This window comes from Corythoichthys intestinalis, chromosome 17, assembly GCF_030265065.1.
Source record: "Corythoichthys intestinalis isolate RoL2023-P3 chromosome 17, ASM3026506v1, whole genome shotgun sequence".
NCBI classification, from domain to species: Eukaryota; Metazoa; Chordata; class Actinopteri; order Syngnathiformes; family Syngnathidae; genus Corythoichthys; species Corythoichthys intestinalis.
In genome coordinates, this window is record NC_080411.1 from 14,705,994 (window position 1) to 14,725,913 (window position 19,920).

Consider the following 19,920-nt stretch of genomic DNA (forward strand, 5'->3'; position numbering starts at 1 on the left):
CTAAAGAATTGTACAAGTTGTTTTTGCTGACTTGGTTGGCAAAGTTGGCAAATCGTCTTGTTTCTCAGGATAAACCTTTTCTGATTCAGATGCGTCAGGTTGCGTCAGGGTTAAAGCCACTTCAGTGTCCACTTTGTCGGATGGTTTTGGATCAGTAATGTCTTTGTTGCATGTAGTGACTATTGAAGGAACATCACACGGGATCTGGACAGCTTGGTTTCCGGTTCCCTGGTCAGTCGTCTTGACTGACTCCACCGCTTCCTCTGGTTGTTCTTCCTCGACATGTCTATCTGCTAGGGTCAGAGGTGTTAAGGCGAGATTATCTTTCAGGGCTGATGCAGTTTTTCTCCTGGGAGGAGGACATGGTTTTACCACTTCTGGCTCTTGTAGCCACATTTGTGTATCGGAATCCATCAGAGCGTCATCATCAGACTCATCCCAGTAAGGTTCAAAGGAAGTCTCAAGGACGCTAAGCGGGTCTTCCGGGATTCCAGTGTCTTTTACTTCTGTTTGTGTGATGGTATTTATACTTGACGGACTGCTGTCGCCTTCTTCGGAAATAGGGAAAGGCTTGTCACATGGAGAAGAACTGGCACTTTTCCTGAAGAAATCTGTAATTTCATCCTCGGATGAGATTGGCATTTTACATTGGGGGTGTGTGGATATAAAATCTGCAGAAACCTGATTTAAAAGTGGAGTCTTTTCCTCAAGAACTGGTTGCTCTTCCACCACACAAGTCTCATCTATGAGGACATACTTCTCCAGGTAGCCCCTGGCCTCCCGATCCGAATGCCTGCTGTGGAATGACTTTTCAGAGGCGGCACTTTCTGTCTCATCGTCCTTTTTCGAGTTTCCCACTGCGTCCTCGTACAGGTCGTTGTATAGGAAAGCCATGGCTCTCGGTTCCTCTAACAAAACTGGATCGATAATCTTGGGAGGCCCTTCAGGCAGGAAGACCGGAGTCAAGATGCCCTCTTGGCTTCCGAACAAGGTTGATCCATTGTGTTTGGAAGGACTCTGAGAAAGCTTGGCCTCATCCTCTCCATCCAAGTTATGTCTCTTGACGTAGTTGTCAGAACCACTGTAAAAGAATTCCTCGAGAAGCTCGCTAGTGAGAGATTCTGGATTAACCACATCTAGACTTTTGTGGTGATCAATTATCGCTGCGTCTTGAAGCTGCGCTGGTTCCTTTGTGAGAGTTTGGTGTTTAGAGACCTCACGCTCAGGTGGTACCACTGCAGGACTTCCTGGTGTATGGTTTTCACTCAAGGAGAATGCTTCAAAGTCGTCCACATTACAAGCAGCTTCAGTTCCTGGAATCTTTGCTACAGGAGGTTCTGGTGGATCTGTGACACTTAATCCAGGAAGCAGTGCAGATTTAATTTCTTCACCTGATCCCACCGAGGAATCTGCTGTTGGCTCGCTGTCCTGGTCAAAAACTTCATCAGCTTTCGAGGCCGAGTGCTTCTCCAGATAAGAAAGGTTGTCTGCCATTCCCATGCTCTCCTCTTCATCCACAGTCGCCAGTTCGTGAGGAACAACCATGTTGAGGATTTCTGAGCCTTCAGACACCAAACTAAAAATGCTTAGCTGCATATCATCACCAACAACTTTTTCTCCGTCTTCTTTCATAGTTAGTGGAGAAATGCCCACTAGCCCTTCTGAGATGTCATTACTTTTCTCTTTCTTTTGCCCTTCTGCTTTAGTTTTCCTCCGTCTTGACATCATTTCCTCATCCATAACGAAGATAATTTTTCCTGCTGGATTAGAGCCAGACGGGCAAGGTGTTGTCAAGGCTGGAAGGAGGAGTTCCTCGGCGGGTTTCCTGGCTTCAGGTACCTTTGGTATGGAGCAGCAACTCTGGTTGGTCTCCCAGGCAATCCCACTGTCCTCACCTTGCATGGTGACCATTGAGAAGGAGGCATCCATGACCAGGCACTGCATCCTCGGACATATGTTGTCGTCGCAGACTGCTTCGCGTAAACTGAAGGAGAGAATGAAACAACGCTGATTATGATTTTTCCAAGTTTTCACAAGTTTTTCTATCCCTTACAAACGATCCCTTCATATGAACAGTATTTTAAACTATCTCCTATATACACTATACGCAATCAGGAGCATACTGGGGGATGGAGTGGCCCGGGAGTTATTGAAAGACCGGCCCACTTCATGGATGGTGTTGGAATCCATCCAGCCGGTGTTCTGTCAGATTTTGCACCCATCAGAAATTGCAACTTTGCAGTTCTGCGCATACATCAGGTCCAAAGTAAACACAAAAAACTTTCTATAAAGAAAGAAGTATCTAATTACGTTTGGTCAGGGACGCGCACAAAGGAAAGTTCTCCTCGCACACATCCTACCATGTGGCTCCACTCAACTCGACTGCATGTTGATCTTGCAACGTTAATGTGTTCCCCGTGCTGTTAAGCATTTATTTACGCCATAATCATGTTGCACATGTATGTTTATGATGTAATATTTTACTGACGTGACAGCGCATGTTACGCAGTTTCAAGAATTTTATCATTCTATGAATTTTCCTGGATTTTGCACACAAGTAAATCTGAAATAGTCACAATTCATACAAAAAATACATAAACATAACAAATAATGTGATTCAGACAACCTCTTCTGAAGGTTCTCCACTTCATCACCGGCATAAATGTCTGGCTTGCTGGCGTCGTCCAACGTCAGAATTTGCATCTCTGCGTCAACGTCGTCATCCCCTGTGAAATCCTCCATCGTCTCTCTGATGATGTTTTTCTCTTAATGTCTCTGCTCTGCCCTTCACGTTGTAAACATATTCACTTGAGTTTTCCTGCTCAGCGTATTCTTGAAATTGAAAACCGGTCTTCCCGTGTTTCATGCGAGCCATTCGCTAGATGGAGGACATGACTCCAGCCTTATTTTGCCAATTGACCTTTTGCTAAAAACAACCACCCCACCACAGCCATCTTAGTTGCCAAGTCAGACAGATTTAGGGTGTTGAAATGTTACTTGATGCAGTGTTTATAATCTTTACGGAACCATTGCACTACCGACAGCAAAAAAAAATAAAAATCTCCAAAATAATGTAGGCTATGCTGACATATTGATGGTGTCAGCTGAATTTTCTCACAAATCTGGTAAGCATTATGTTGTATAAATTTCAACAGAATAAACACTTTGACATCTTCTGACATCTAGTGGAAGTGCATTGAATTGTTCTCCCTGTCACTAAAACTTGCTGGCATAGATTACAAAATCTATTAATTTTTAGCAACGTTACTGTTTTTTTTTTTTTTTTGGGGGGGGGGGGGGCAGTGATACAAAGTGAAAACAAAAAAATTCAGTCGAGGCATAAATATACGGAAGAAAGCAATATAACTGACATGTTAACGTAAATGTGAACTGTACAACTCATGTAAATTTAGATTAGGAATAGTCACAAACCTCAAATTTTTCAGCAATTGATTTGTTTTACAATATAAACTCAAAGACAGTGATCCTTCGATTATCGCTGTTAATTGGGACCAGAACCAACTGTGTAAAGTGAAAAACCGTGAAGTAGTGTCACCATCTTCCATTTAATTTTTTGTGTGTATATATTGACATATAATATCCATAAGTGTATATAAAACCCTATAAATGCATATGTTATCATTAAAACATTAAATGATAGTTTGAAACATTTAAATAAAATATTAATGATAAAAATAACATACATAAAATAATGTATAATTTATATATATGTGTGTGTTTAAGGGTACATACATAGATGTAAATAAAATGTACATAGATATGTTTTTAGAACTCTTGTATATCATAATATCATAAGCGGCTCGGAAAATGAATGTTTTTTTTTTATATATTTTTAAATCCGTGATGGATTGAGGTCGCGAAAGTTGAGCCGCAAAGTAGCGAGGGATCACTGTACATTCATCGAGCCAATCACATCCAGCGTCAAATATTACGCGGTGATGTCACTCGTTTACGTTTCTCCACTTATAGATATAATTTAATAAACACTAGATGTCTGCCACACTCTGTACTCCAATGGGGACTGGCGTCATCACTTATCGGCTATCGAGAATTAAAATAAATGGATTATGCACTTTTAAATGCGAATGATTTGCTAAATTTTCAAATGGCTAAGCTTTTCATAAACCCTCAATTTTCAGTAAGAAAACTGCATACTTAAAAAATATATTTTTCAAAATCCAGCAAGAATGAAAGTCACGTCAACATAGTTTGTTATAAAGCAAACCGTTTGTAAATCCGTCAAAAATTCAGCGAGTTCAGAGTAGTTTAGTGGAGAAAATCGCTCCGCTTTCCCGACGCAAGATGGCCGCTAGCTACTTATTCCGCCTTTACACGTTTAGCCAACATATATGGTATCTGTCTGCACTTATGATACCCACTACTAGCCATCAAGCTAGTTATGGATGTGCAGGACAGCACCTCGCAATTTATACGGCGTCTATTTCAACATGAAAAAGAATCATAGTTATCACCTCGTTTGAGTGCATTTTACTTCAACAAATTGGAAAGGTCATTTCAATTCAATTCCGGTCGAGTGGCCCCTGAGAAAGCCGAGCCGCGCGATGCTATCAGGTGTTAGCAGGTGCTAACCGGGCGGAGGAGCGAGGAGGCGGGCTCCCGGTCATTATCATCATGCGCGTCCGGGCACGCATGCACCCACGGCCGCCAACAAGTCAAGCCATGTCGGAGTGAACCGGGCTTCCGAGAGTGAGCGAGGAGAGAGGCGGAGAGGCGTCGGCTGGAGGGGAGTGTCTTCGGAACCACTCGGGACTACACCAGCAACCATGGGGTTCGTTTTATTTGTTTTTATCTGCTACAACACGAGTACGGTTTGTTTTTATTCACCGCTGCACATTTCTGCGCGTCGCTGTCAAGCATGTTAAGCCATGGACAGCCCGCGGAGCTTTTCCTAGCCTAGCCTAGCAAGCGAGCCACAGCTTGCTCGCTAATAAATGCTCACAGGAGATTAAAGCCGCTCGTGAGGACAGCAGCTGTCAATAAATCCACTCACAGACTCACACATTCTCTTGTGCCAGGGTCGTGCTCGTGCATGGAAACTCAGGGTTGTTTGCGGGCTGTCAAAGTCGGTTTGATTGTCTGGAAACCCCCGTTTAACGCGTGGGGTGCGTTTCAGACTTCCAGCAAAAGACGAAAATTTGCGATAGACATACAAAACCTTTTTAATACTGGAAGTCCCGGGTTTTTTTTGGCTATAGAGAAATACCAGAAAGGCGTCAAATGACCCTGATACTAAATTGACTACTTTGCTTTGTCGAACATTAGACCACTCAAACGAGAAATCAAGCAGCCTAGGTGTGAAGGGGGGTGGGGTTTTACTCTGGATAGCTGCAATTAGCATCTTGAATATTTGCAAATCCAGACATGTTACCTCCTGGGTTACTGTAAAAATGACAAGAGGGCCATGTGGCATTAAAACGAAGATAGCACCCAGAACTGTAGCAAAACCAGACTGTCTACATCAGGGTTGCCCAATCCCGGTCCTTGAGAGCCCCTATCCAGCTTGTTTTCCATGTCTCCCTCCTCTAACACACCTGAATCAACTAATCAGGATCGTTATCAGGCTGCTGCAGAGCTTGCTGGTGAGCTGATCATTTGATTCAGGTGTGTTAAAGGAGGGAGACACAGAAAACAAGCTGGATAGGGGCTCTCGAGGACTGGGTTTGGGCACCCCTGGTCTACATTTTAGGAAATTTAGTGTTGGAAAATCTGGGACAAATCCCATCAAGCACCTTTACTTTATCTTGACAAGTCCAACATTCAGTTGTCAAGGTTCACAGTTTATTACGGTGAAGCACACAATGACCAAAAAAACCTTCCACAGCAGCTCAAATAGATGTTTTGTCACAGCAAACACAAGCTTCAGTATACAGTATATACTGTAAAAAGGTTGTCCGGCCGATTGCCTGCCTGAGCGGTCCACTGTCTGACAAAGCCAAGGCAGTCCTGCCCTGCAAACACTCAAGATGCTGATTGGAGTAAACCAACCCTGTGGTTTTGCAAGTGTGAATGGGAATGACTAATGAGGACCTCCATGCTCACAAAAGATATGCTGATTAGAGTCAGATGACCCTTCTCTGGTAACAAAAGTGATTTGTATCAACTGATCCACCCTTGGTAGTTTTAAATGACTTTTACTCCTCTGGGATGTATTGAACGTTCATAAACCGATTAAAAACACTTCAACCTATTTCAACACACATTCTAAAGTCTTACTTGGGGCATGTTCGCTCTCTCTCACAGGGCAAAGTGGGCTATCTTCAAGCTGATTGCTACACCTAGTGGAAGTTGATTTTCTAATTGACATGTACAAACCTTGTTGTTTTTGGCATCTTCCATTCGGATGAAAATACTAATTAGTAAAAGTCGTATTTTCACGTCAAACTTTGTTCGTCTTCGTCGCGTTTTCGTTGAGAAGAACTTAGCCTAGTTTTACTAAAAGTTAAATGTTTTCTTATTTAAAACTCAAAAGTTTTAGTTCATAAATAAAGGTTTACTCTGTTTATGTCCAGCTCGGATCTTTTACATCCATTGAAAAGGAAGATAATTGCTTATGACAGATGTCATTTTGTGTCATCGGGCAAGTCATTAATGCTCATGGCAGTGTCATGTCATAATTATGGTGGTCTTATGACAGTCTGATGGTGCCACTGTCAAATAAAGTGTTACCAAATACCATAACTAGCAATTAATGAAACAACTAGAACAGTAACTGAAGAAATAATTAGCACAGAACATGAATTTTGATTTGTTATTTACATCTGTAGCACGGCAATGCATGCTAGGTGTTGACAGCAGGTGGCAGCTGAGGTTGACTGTCTCCCCAAAGAAAACTGTGATGACCAAATGAAGCTTCTTGAAGCAATGAAGCTTTGCAGCCAATCTGTTCAAAGCTTCATGGTGGTTCATTTGGTTTTATAACAGTCTTATGGTGCCACTGTAAAATAAAGTGTTACCGGTTGATATGTTTTGATGTAAATATTCCATAATATAGAGAGGACAGCTGTGGCTTATAGTCCAATCCGGTTTATCTATGAACAAATGCCGTTTTCGTGTCAAATTTGGTGGGTGGCGGCTTATAGTCAGGTTAGCCTTATAATGCGAAAATTATGGTAAGTTGATTTTAAAATTGAAATGTACAAACAAGAGAATTAAACATACATTCGTCTTCGGTGTTGCATATCTTCATGAGAGTCGCGGGGGAGCCTATCCCAGCTAGTGCTGCAACGATTAATCGATTAAGTCGAGTAATTAGATTAGGAAAAAAACCTTTGAATCAAATTCTGCTGCTTTGAGGATTCATTTAATTAGAGTGATGTTGTAATGGTTTGTTTTGAAAGCGTTGCATTTAGTTTTGATTCTGCCCTCTCTAAACAGTGAATATGCCGTAACACATCTAACATAGCTGAATCCAGCTGCTGCCTGTTAAGAGCAACATAAGGGTTGATTATGCATTCGTTATTTAGTTTCGGAGTTTTTTGTGGAAATGTGTCTGAATGATTTGTTAAGAGCTTTGTAAAAAAAAAAGTTAGCATTGTATAACATTTAAGCTAGTACACATTTGCTATGCAAGTTAGCCAATTGTTCTTTGGTCATATTTGGATCGTCATTCCTTTTTTTTACTGTTTGAAGCTAAACTTGGGTATTTTAAATTAGTTTTAAATGCATTTATTCCTCTTGTGAAATGAAAGTGCAATTCTGTATCGTTTGAAGAAACACTCAGGAATTTTATTTTGGATTCGCATTTTAATTTCTTTTGAAAGTGCAATCTTAATATGCCAAAATAAATGTTTTTGCCGGCATAAACACTTGTTTCTTTGTTTTATATCTCCTAAAATGTATTCTGCAACGCATTAAATGTCCGTAGTCCGATTATTCGAACTATCTAATTGATAGATTAATCGATTACCTGAAGAATCGATAGCTGCAGCCCTAATCCCAGCTAATTATCACCTAAGCAAACCTGGAAAAACAAAATTTTGCTGCAATCATTAAAATACAGTGTTTCTAAATCATACCTGTCAGCTGTCGCTACTTCAAATTAACTTTTCAAATTCATTTTTAACTCATTTTTAAATCACAGTTTTTAAACTTTTCTTGAAAGCCTATATAATTGTAGTAAAAAAAACAAAAAAACACAAAATGTTTTTTCTTGAATTCTCATAGAAACACAAATGCCTTAAAATACATGCACAAATGCTATTGAACGAACGTATTAAGCTTCACTAAGTTTTTTGCGGGAGGGTTAAAGAGAAAGAGAGATGTGGCACGTTTCCTGTTGCCATGGAGATGCAGCATCTAAGCAAGTAATGCCGGTTTACGGCTGCCAAAACGGCCGCGTGTTTTGCACTCAGATTATTTAGAATTACGCTGGTGTAGAGCCCATCTCGAGGCCGACATGATGAGCATTTATTTTCAAAATCTTCACTCGGAATTAGGCTTGTCGCGAGAACAAATTTTAGGAGGCGATATATTGTATCATAAATTGTTGCCGATATGCGATATTATTCTAATTATTTTTTTAATTCAACCACTAATGTAGTGACACTGCATCCTACAAAATCACCCATTCAAATGCAATAAATTTTTATCCTTAAATAAAACAAACCATATTAAAGATAATACATATTCTAAAAATGCACACACAATGCTTAACGAGTCATTTGAAAGCTAGCTAAGTGCAGAATAGGAAATGGGTGAGAAACCCAACACCATTTTTGTTGTGTGCCAATTAGTAGTGGGAACCTCTTGATACCTCACGATACGATATGCGATACAAAGCTCACAATAACGATCTGACGATATGGCGATACAACGATTATCGATACATTGGTCAGGAAATCGTTCTAGGATATTCTACAAACAACTAATTAACAGAAAAACAAGCTTCTAGTGTGAATTGGAATTAGTTTATCACTAGTAGACGTCCAATCCGTTTGAAGTGGGAGGGATGGCAGCGAATGAACGTTCATTCGCTGCCTCCCTCCCAGTTCAAACGGATTGAACGTCTATGGCTGTCAGTAGCAGTCAATGCCAGGCAATTAGGTAATTTTGGGCCATTTAAAGTCTCACTGGAACAGAACCAAACAAAAGTTCCAGCACCATCACCTTGTCCAATGCAGATTCTTGACTCTTGACACCTTGTCCAATGCAGATTCTTGACTCTTGACAAGGTGTTGATGCTGGAACTTTTGTTTGGTGCCGTTCCAGTGAGATTTACAAAGATGATTGCCTGAAGAAGACATCAAAATTCCCTCAGTCCTTGATGATATGGTGCTACGTGTCAGGCAAAGGCATTGGGCAGATGGCTGTGGTTAAATCTTCAATAAATGCACAAGTTTACATTGAAATTTTAGACAGCTTTCTTATCCCTTCAATTGAAAACATGTTTTGTCATTTTCCAAGATGACAATGCATCATGCCACAGAGCTAAAACTGTTAAAGCATTCTTTGGAGAAAGACTCATCCAGTCAATGTCATGGCCTGCAAATAGCCCAGATCCCAACCCCATTGATAACCTGTGGTGGAAATTGAAAATAATGGGCCACAGCAAGGCTCCGACCTGCATGGATGATCTGGCAACTGCAATCAAAGAGAGTTGGTACCAAATTGATGAAGAATACTCATCACGTCCATGCCTCAGAGACTGCAAGCTGTCATAACAGCCAGAGGTGGTGCTACTAAATACTAGATATGTGTTTTGATTGTTATTTCTTTGTTTGTTTCTCATGATTCCATATTTTTTTCCTCAGAATGGAGTGATTCCATATATATTTCCCTGCACTTGCTCTATAAAATTAACATTTACTGACCAACACAATGTTATTTTATTCATTTCTTTTAGTGTTTCGGAATGCTAAAGAGTTGCACTTTTGAACTAATTCATTATTTTTTCAAGCTTTTTATCCGAGTTTGTTCTACATGATATAATGTCTAAGTGAGTGCTCGTTCGAGACTGGTGATTGCATACTTTTTGCTAGGGGTTGTATTACGGTGGAAGAGTTTGATAACAACTTGTTGGTTCCGTTTAAAAAAAAAATATATATATATATATATTTTTTTTTTTTAACTTTGACACCTTTTTAAAACGATATCTCGATTCTTGGCAGGAGCATATCGATAACCTTTTGGGATACAAAGTATTACGATATATCACCATTTCAATATTTTGTCACACCCCTAGTGCCAATTAAAGCCCATCAAAAGTGTTGATTTGATCCAAACTTGTCCTGCAAAATGCGCATGTCAGCACAATGGGTGTCATTTTAAAGCTATTCTTAGTGTAGAATGTGAGATTAACTCCAGAAATCTTGATTTAGATGTTGAACATGATTTGCTATTATTTTGAAATGTTCACCGGAAGTACGTCCGATAAGCCGCATGTGGTGTCAGTAATAGATTTTGTCTTTTTTTTCTTCGCATCGTTTGCAAATGCTGTAAATCGGCGAGTTTTCATGTTTGAAGTCATCTGAAAACTGCCAATGTTTTATAGCATGCTAAAGTGGTTAGTACATTCCTGTTGATTTTGGGGGCATTTCCAGTAACGTCCTGTTGATTTCGGGGTATATTAACTCATTCACTCCCAGCCATTTTTACTGGAGCAAGGCCCTTCGCTCCTGGCCGTTTTACTGGATTTTGACTGATTATGCAAGGCCCACAGAAAATTCTGTTCTATTGCTATATAAACATGGAACCCACCAAAAGAAAGATTAGACTCTTTTCTCTCAGCAGGGAAAAAAGTAAGTTCATATCTTCTTCTATTCTTTAGAAATCAGCATTAGAAAATAGCTTAGTCTGAGCAATTTTCAAATGTTGAGCTTTTTGTGAAAGCATACATTTCAAACATAACTTTGACTTTAACACAGCTATTTTTTGCTTTAGTTACATCCCAAACATCTGAATAATGTTTACTTTTTACAAAATAACATAAACAACAAGACAAATAGAGGTTTTGATAGCAAAGTAACAATTTATTTACACATAAATAACTAAGATGACGCTGTTGTGGCTGCGATAGCTGGGTTTACTTTTCCCTCATCGCCGCCTGTCTCATAAAGACGTATTTTTTTGAGTCTCTGCGGGGTCTGCTCGGCGAGCAGCACGGAGTCAACGACATAATCCGCTGCACTGGTGGTCCCGGTCGTTCTGCTCGGTCGTCCAGCGCCTGGCATCCCGGGCGTCCTCTCGGTTGTTCTGCTCGGTCATCCGCTGCCTGGCATCCTTCTGCTGGTGTCCTGGCTGTGTGGCCCGGCCATTCGTTGCCGTTTAATCAGGTTGCAGGTCTTACAAAATGCGCAACTGCCTCCAGTGGCCAGTTTTATTGCTTTAAAATGGATTTTCAGCTTTGTGCTTTGAAGCTCAGTTGAATCAGAACCCAGAAGTGTCTCTTATGAAAAAAACGTAAAAGACGTATAAATACATCTTTGGGACACTGAAACAATTAAAATTAGAACGTATGTATATGTTTTTGGGCGCAAATGAGTTAACCAATAACTTCCTATTGCTTTTGGCTCTCTTTCTGTACATTCTGGGTCATTTCCTGTTGATTGTGGGGCATTCCCGGGTCACTTTCTGTTCATCGGCAACTTCCTGTTTATTTTGGGGCATTTACAGGTCACTCAAGTGACTCAAAATCACAGAAAGTGACCTGTAAATGCCCACAATACATGCACTGGTTTCAGTGCCATCAACGGCGCTGGACAGCCAATACTGTTCAATGGCAGCCAGTGAGCTAACGTAGACACTATTCTAATGATTTTTTTTAGCAACCTGTTGCTGAATATCAATAACTTTTTGAGCTACAAAGTATCGCAATATATGACCTTCTCGAAAAATTGTCACACCCGTAGTCACAAGACCTTCAAACTAGCATTGCTCAGAACCCTTTCTAAATTCCGACATTTGGGTCAGCCCAGCTATCCTCAGTCCTCATCGCAACAGTCCAGTGGATTCTGTATGCGATAGTGCTTTTCATTAGGCAGGGAAAAGGGATTACGCTTGAACAATGGCCTCGCACAAAACACAAGGTCACATTTGGATCCAGACTGTGCTGGAAACATGACATCATGACCGCTTGGCGCATAATAGTTACACTATTGCAAAGTTTTTCTTGACTCAAGTCGAAGAAGTCGTACTGACTCTGCCAAAGGCTAAAACAAATACTTGCTCGACAAACTAGGGCCGTCCCTAACAATTATTTTTTACAGATTTCCAGATCCTTGTGGTCTACGATATGAGAAAAATCCTCCATCACGATAATGATATGCCACAATATAGTGTATTTTTTTAATCATTTGATGAAAAAAAACAAAAAACATACTATGACAAACCACACACACTCTTTTCTCATTATTAATTTGCCACATAGATAAAACAAGTGCATGGATATGATTAAAATATTAGGTTGGGTAGTGAAATACAGTCCAAAAAAGAAGCAATTTAAAGCCAAAAAACTTTGGGATAGCTTTCCAAACTAGAAACTGCCATTTCTGGAGAAATAACGATGGGGCTTTGCTGTGGTAGACCCAAATGATTCAGGTCACTTTCTGTTGATTTGGGGACATTTGGGAGACACCTCCTGTTGATATAAAGTAATTTTCCTGTTGATTTCAGGACATTTTGGGGACACGTCCTGGAGCTTGGCTGTCAATGGAATCGACTAACTTGTGCGCCAGTTGAATGGAATGTTGATTTTTTTTTTTTTGGGGGTCAAAAATCACAAACACACAGGCCATTGAAAATGAATGGGAAATTTGGACGTACATTGTTGTCAATGGCACTGACTTACATGGGCCCCAGTTGAATGTCAATGGACTGTAAATGGTAAGCGGTCAAAAATAAAAAAACACCTATGTTTTCCTGCCAATGAAAATGAAGGGGAAATGATGTACATGGGGGGAACCGTACGTTTTTGGCAAATTCTGTATTGGGGCTGGGCGATATGGCCTTAAGTACGTATCACGATAAATTCAGCAGATTTACCTCGATAACGATAAATGACGATAAATTCGCCCAAGCGGACTGTTATATAATTTGAAAATTTGAATCAATGCATGGAATACAAATTAACCGTTTCTCGTTAAATGTATTTACCAGCTTTCAATTTAACAATTGCACATGCAATCTAAACATTAAGTATTAAAAAAAATCTTGTAAACAATAAGAATTCTAGTGTGAACATTTATAACAACAGCTTGTATGACTTGAAAAATGTACAACATTATAAAAACCAATATGACGAGTTGACGACTGTGCAAACATGTCATTCTAACACAAATGACTTGCAGCTTTAACAATACACTTCAGACAACTTATTGGTAATGGCTGCTGTGACATAATTATTCAACACAAGTGTTTACGTCAAGGTTTCAGGTTTATTTTTCCACAACATTTTTTAAAACATGCACCCCCCACACAGACACAACCAGATTAAAGCTGTATTGCTCTGATGCCAACGAAACATTTAAGATTTTATGATGGCAGAATCAAGCAAACACATACAGAAAAATAGCTGTGGCCATTAAACTGTCATATATATATATAGGCTTCACTGTTGGATTATACTTTACGCCGAGTGCTTGACCATCATGCAAGCTTTCAGAGAAATCACACAGAGATACCAAATAACGCGACATAATGATTGCTACATGAAGTCCGTGCCCAGTCCACGCACTCGTTTCGACAAGGTTAGAGCCGCTATCCGACTCCATCACGTTCATTTGTCATTTAAAAAAAAAAAAAAAAAAAGTGTACTGTTAGCCGCTAGCGTTAGCCTGTGACTTGGCTACCAGAAGACAGCACTGAAAGCATCCTCTCCTGAAATCGTAAGAACCAGGGAGGACAGCGGGTGAAAGCCCGTCTGGAACCCAGCAAGAGTTTACTTAATGTCGGGTGAAAGTTTGGCGAAGCTAACTTAAGCCCGACTCCATCCCGTTTACTTGTAGCGTTAGCCTACCGGGCTTCTGTTTGTTTGGCTTCCTGAAAACCACGTGACTCCATACGTAAGCACACTGTCTGCTTTCTTAAAGGGGAATGAACATAGCCGAACAACACAGAGTCAAAGCGGGATGAAAAGACTATATTTTCTTGTTTTATTAATTTACCGAATTTACCGACATGGTCAAAATTACGTCGGTCATCGTGAAGAATTTCGGTAACGGTAAATTTTCGGTTTACTGCCCTGCTCTATTCTATATACAACTTTTATGCCCCTTACCGTCCTGGAATTTTTTATGTGTAATGATGCGATTTGGTCAAATAAATTTTCTTTAAAAAACCAGCATTGATGAGCGAATGGAAAATTTTTGGGGGTCATTCTAAAAATTCCCACGGCAGTTGTAAACTGTAACGTTCAAAGTTCATCTGTGGTCATTATTTCTTCAGTTACTGCTCCAGTTGTTTCATTATTTGCTGGTTATGCTAGTTTGGTTTTATGTGATCATTTTGATTTTGTTTTAAAACCATGAGTTTGAATGACATTTGATTTAATGACCTGCTATTATTTCTGCCTGCTATGAGGTGAATGTGAGTTTAATTAGATCCTCATGACGATATGCCATTTTATATCAATTTGATGATGTATATCGTCACCACTACCTCATCACATATTTTTGCATGTGACTATCTGTTTTTGCATCATTGGCTTCTGTCGTTCTGTCCCTGTGCAGTGAGCAGCCCATCTTCAGCACGCGGGCGCACATCTTCCAGATTGACCCTACGACCAAGAAGAATTGGCTCGCCACCAGCAAACAGGCCGTCACGGTTTCTTACTTCTTTGACAGCACCAGGAACGTCTATCGAATCATCAGCCTGGAGGGATCCAAGGTCTGGTTTCGATAAATATACTTGCAAGTTGTTCGCTTAAAGTGTAGTTGCCCAAGTTCTGTTTAAACGTTTTCAGAAAATGAGAAAGACTAGACTATAGGTGTCAAACCAAAGGCCCGTGGGCCACATCTGGCCCACCACATCATTTTGTGTGGCCCGTGAGAGTAACTCAGTTTCAATAAAAGTCAGAATTAGGCATGTGTCAGGATGTGATTTTGACGGTATGATGAACTTAAGCAAAAATATAACGGCTTCACGGTATCATGGTATTGCAATCAATAGCTCTAATATGCGTTATTTTGAGATGTATGGGTTCATTTTTTATTGCCATTGAACAGGATTTTTAAAAAAATGTTTCACATTTTTGCAAATTGGAAAATCAACTTGAATATAATGTTAAAATGACAAATATTTTAAATAAAATTGAAATAAATAGAACTTATAGAGTGAACCCACAGCTCAAGTTCCTGAACATTATAATTATTATAACATTAGAAAATAATTATTTTCCATAAAAAAGTAAAAATACTTTTAAATAAAATTAAAATGTATTGCAGGCACTTCACTGACTTTAAAGCTCCATCTCAACATTTTTAGAGGCTCGTTTTCTACATTTTTGTCAATCAGTATAAGTTGTGATGCAGGTATGTGAGTATGTTCACCTTTTCTGGGTTCATTTACCACCACGACTATCAATTAAGTTCAATATTAATGGAGAGTGAGCGCAAGAGATGCATGTGTATGACTCGTATCATTACTTACACATTATACACAAGCCATTGCTCGCTGCGTTTTTGGGACATAAAAAATAGCTAATACTGTACGACGGTATGACGGAAAATTTTAGTAGTTTTGAAACAGTGACGTTTTCATACCTTGAAAAAACCTGAACCGTACATGCCTAGTTAGAATACCGTATTTTCTGCACTATAAGGTGCTTCGGAGTATAAGGTGCGCCTTCAATGAATGACCTTTTTTAATTATAAGGCGTTGTAGCAGTAGTTGAGGTTGCGTTATGCATCCACTAGATGGAGCAGCGCTAAAGGGATTGTTATGCCATTATTAACAAATATTGATCCATATATAAAGCACATTTTATTATAAGGCACAGTTTTGAGAAAATTGAAGGCTTTTAGGAGTGCTTTGTAGTGTGGAAAATACGGTAGGTTTTTCTCCCCTATTTTTTCATCCTTAGAAAAAATTAGACAATAAATGCATGAATAAAAACAAGATTGTTTTTCCAAAAATTATATTGAGAAATAAAAAGAGACGAAGCTGTTTTTTTTTTTTCATCAAACATTTTTTTAAAGTATGAAAAAAAAAACAATATTATTTCCTTTTTTTTTTTTTTATTAATAAATGTAAATAGAATTGAATAGTTATTATTGCCATTATGTCATAAGACACAACAAAACTGGAAATACTTCTTGGTTAAAGAAAAATCCTTAAAAAAACATTTAAAAAATTACCGGTAATAAAAAAAAAAAAACTGCATATTATTAAACACCATAAAAAATAGAAATGAAAAAGAAAAAAAGAAAAAAAGACAACAACCTCTAGTAGTCGTGTTAATTAGTCAGTCCTTGTTGATAAACATAATGGTTCTCGGAAGGGAATAAGAACCACGATTTGGTTTGAGAAAATGATGTCTTTGACAGTTTGACACCTCCGGTCTACACTAATTCAACAAAGCCTTAAACGTATCTAACAGTGATGCTGTGCTTGGCCACCAGGCCGTGATCAACAGCACCATCACTCCCAACATGACCTTCACCAAAACCTCTCAGAAGTTTGGCCAGTGGGCCGACAGCCGCGCCAACACAGTCTACGGGCTGGGCTTCTCGTCGGAAAGCCACCTGAGCAAGGTTTTTCATGCCTTTTTAACTGGTAATCCATCAGATTCAATTAGCATACCTCTAACGGGTTTTTCACCCATTTTTCAGTTTGCGGAAAAGTTTGCCGAGTTCAAGGAAGCGGCTCGACTCGCCAAGGAGAAATCTCAAGAAAAGATGGAACTCACCAGCACACCCTCGCAGGTATACGGCAGGGACATTCCTTTGCTATGTCGTTTGCTGGTTTCTTTGTTTTAACTAGGGCTGCAACGATTATTTTTATAATCGATTCATCGGACGATTAACTCAACCATTCATCGGTAAAAGACACTTTTTTTCAGTTACCTTCACAATTTAACTTGAAGTAGTTTTTGGCATGTTTTAAGTAACAATGAAGACAAAATGGATGACTTTCTGAAATAGTATTTTTATTACAGCTCCCTGATTTAACTGTTGTCTACAACAGTACTGTTTTAAGTACATAAAACTTTCAAAAGGTTCTGAGTATAAAACATTAAAATAATTTCTCAGTAAACAAATCATACAAGTTATTCTGGTCATTCAAATAAAAAAATACCATTACTGCTTGACATTTTTTTCTTGTAGCCAAAGTGCTGATATAGTGTCAAAGAATTTTCTTTAAACAAACTAAACAACAAAAACGAATAAGGATGAGGCAAACTGTAATGAATCGGTGTTCTTTATCCAACAGTTGTTCGAAAATACAATCCAAATCCAATTTCAAAGCACACTCTTTTGTATGACAATTTACAGTTTGAATGGGAGTTTGTCTTGACAGCTGTTATATGAATGGGTTTATCAGAGGTGGGTAGAATAGCCATAAATTTTTATCAAGTAAGAGTAGTGTTACTTCAAAATAATATTACTCAAGGCAAGGCAAGGCAAGGCAAATTTATTTATATAGCACAATAAGTAAAAGTAATCATCCCAAAAATTTACTCAAGTACAAGTAAAACAGTATTTGGTGAAATTAATACTCAAGTCACGAGTAGCATCATAAATACAGTCGTCTAGTAGGCTTTCTAGTTTCATTGAATTCCGTTGAATGAAACAAAAAACGGAAATCAAGCATCATTCGTCCAGAAAGCATTAGTGCCCTCTTCTGGGGTAAACATATTTTCTATTATGAAACTAAAAGGATAACATCTCAAGGTTTTCCTTGGTCAATCGGGGACAAATAAAAACTGGGAGAGAGGTTAAAGTGCTATGTAAAATACTTCATTATTACAGTGCTTTAAAGACTGCGTGTGATTGAACTGGCCGGCGTGATCACAGAAAGGCAAGCTTGAGTCTGATTGGTATGATGGAATCATGTGATTATTATTAAGACGTCTCATTGGTGAAACTGGTAGCGCCACTGCTGGCGTCTATGGCAAAAAAAGTCAAATCTAATATGTGGAATAAAGAGGAAAAAATGTAACGACTAGTGTAGCCCACAGTAGTGGAGTAAGAGTAGCGTTTCTTCTTCACAAATCTGCTCGAGTAAAAGTAAAAAGTATGGCTTAGTAAAACTACTCTTAGGAGTACATTTTTCTCAAAAAGGTACTCAAGTAAATGTAACACGTTAGTACCCACTTCTGGGGTTTGTGTGTGTGGTTTCTTTACAAAAATAAATACTTTCTTACTATCCAACAATAACTCAAGTGCTAATATATTCTGCACCAAAACACAATACAAATGGACATGTAAGACAATGATTAGCATTTTCGCTAACTAACTTAGCATTCCGTGCTGAGTAGTAACGTCTCAGCAACAAAGATTAATAATACAATTGGCTTCATTTACTCTGACGGAGGCACACTGCACCTAACAACACACACGACTCAAGACAGTCCAACTTTCGACACGTCATAAATAGCTTAACTCAAACTGAGTGTAGCAGTGAACTCTCTCTCTCCTGCTCTAATCACTGGCACGCACGCACCCTCACAAACAAGGACGAGAACGGGACTGGTCATAGCTGCCGGTAAAAATCGATAATCAAATTTGTAGGCAACAAATTTATTAATTGATTTTTGTCGATTAGTCATTGTAGCCTTAGTTTTAACTGTAAAGTGTCTTTCAGCGTCTGTAAAAGTGTTTTTTTTTATTTTATTTTTTACAAATTTTTTATTCGTTCGTTCAGTGTGGGCTGCCATTTTGGAAAACTTGAATGTCAAGTCACCATACGCGACTCGTATAACTAAGTTGGGGACAGGATGTGTGAGCAAAAAGAAACATTTCCAACATTCAACTGGACTGACTAGACCTCAGCAGTGTACTCAACTGAATTGCTGGCTCAGTTAGTGATGTGATTGTAATTGCAACACGATGTACCTCCCTCTGTCCTGCCCCACAACTCCGCAGGGCGGCACTGTCAGAAGGAACATGTTACCTGCCAACAAACCCCTGTTCAAGAAGGTACATATCATGTATTGTAAACGCTACCCGGCCCCGTGGTGACCCTTCCCATCATTCTTATAAATCCTCGAACACCCCACAATCACTTCCTGTTTTGCGACCGGTATCGTCTTATGCTCATCTACATGGTTACGTTTTCTTGGACAATCGATCCCGCGCTCTGTTTGAGGGCTGCCACCATTCATTCACTAATAGATGATCAAATTAGTCAATAACTATTGATAGTTGATTACCAATTACCATTGAAAAAACATTGTTAACTTCATAATTGTACGGAGCCCCTCAAGGGGCAAGTTAGTCGATTAAGCGTTTCTATGCAAGTTAGCCAATTGTTGAATTGTTGCAATTAGCTAACTTGCATTTCAAAGTCCGCTAGCTTAAATGCTAAATAATGCGAATGTATACAGCAATTGGCTAACGTTCATAGCAAAGGTCCGCTAGCTTAAATGCTATATAATGCTAATGTTTACAACAATTGGCTAACTTCCATAGCAAAAGTCCGCTAGCTTAAATGCTATATAATGCAATTGTTTACAACAGTTGGCCAACTTGCATAGCAAACGTCTGCTATCCTAAATCTTATGTAATGCTAATGTTTACAACAATTGGCTAACTTGCGTAGGAAAAGTCTGGTAGCTTGAATCCTAAATAATGCTAATGTTTACAACAATTGGCTTACTTGCAAAGCAAAGGTCCGCTAGCTTAAATGCTATATAATGCTAATGTTTACAACAATTGGCTAACTTGCATCGCAAAAGTTCGCTAGCTTAAATGCTATATATTGCTAATGTTTACAACAATTGGC

At 39.1% G+C, this 19,920-nt stretch overlaps 2 protein-coding genes across 3 annotated transcripts in view; one reads left to right on the forward strand and one right to left on the reverse strand.

Annotated features, from left to right (window-relative positions):
• si:ch1073-398f15.1 (cardiomyopathy-associated protein 5) lies at window positions 1-5,099 on the reverse strand. The gene is made up of 2 exons (XM_057819610.1): window positions 5,041-5,099; window positions 1-1,984 (listed from the first exon to the last, which is right to left on the reverse strand). The coding sequence occupies exon 2, from the start codon at window positions 1,942-1,944 to the stop codon at window positions 1-3; it is 1,944 nt and encodes a 647-aa protein (XP_057675593.1). The 5' UTR covers window positions 1,945-1,984; window positions 5,041-5,099.
• The window catches only part of LOC130905241 (homer protein homolog 1), a 25,574-nt gene continuing 10,046 nt past the window's right edge, over window positions 4,393-19,920 (forward strand). Inside the window, exons 1-5 of one of the 2 annotated variants that reach the window (XM_057818423.1) lie at window positions 4,393-4,810; window positions 14,706-14,862; window positions 16,596-16,727; window positions 16,806-16,898; window positions 19,062-19,115. In XM_057818423.1, the coding sequence (XP_057674406.1) occupies window positions 4,806-4,810; window positions 14,706-14,862; window positions 16,596-16,727; window positions 16,806-16,898; window positions 19,062-19,115 (441 nt within the window). In that variant the 5' untranslated portion in view covers window positions 4,393-4,805. The remainder of the gene's footprint in view (window positions 4,811-14,705; window positions 14,863-16,595; window positions 16,728-16,805; window positions 16,899-19,061; window positions 19,116-19,920) is intronic. The other variant, XM_057818424.1, reaches the window with a different exon arrangement.

Coding starts and splice junctions, on each gene's coding strand:
- si:ch1073-398f15.1 (XM_057819610.1), bottom strand. CDS start 1,944: ATGCAGTGCCTGGTCATGGATGCCTCCTTCTCAATGGTCACCATGCAA.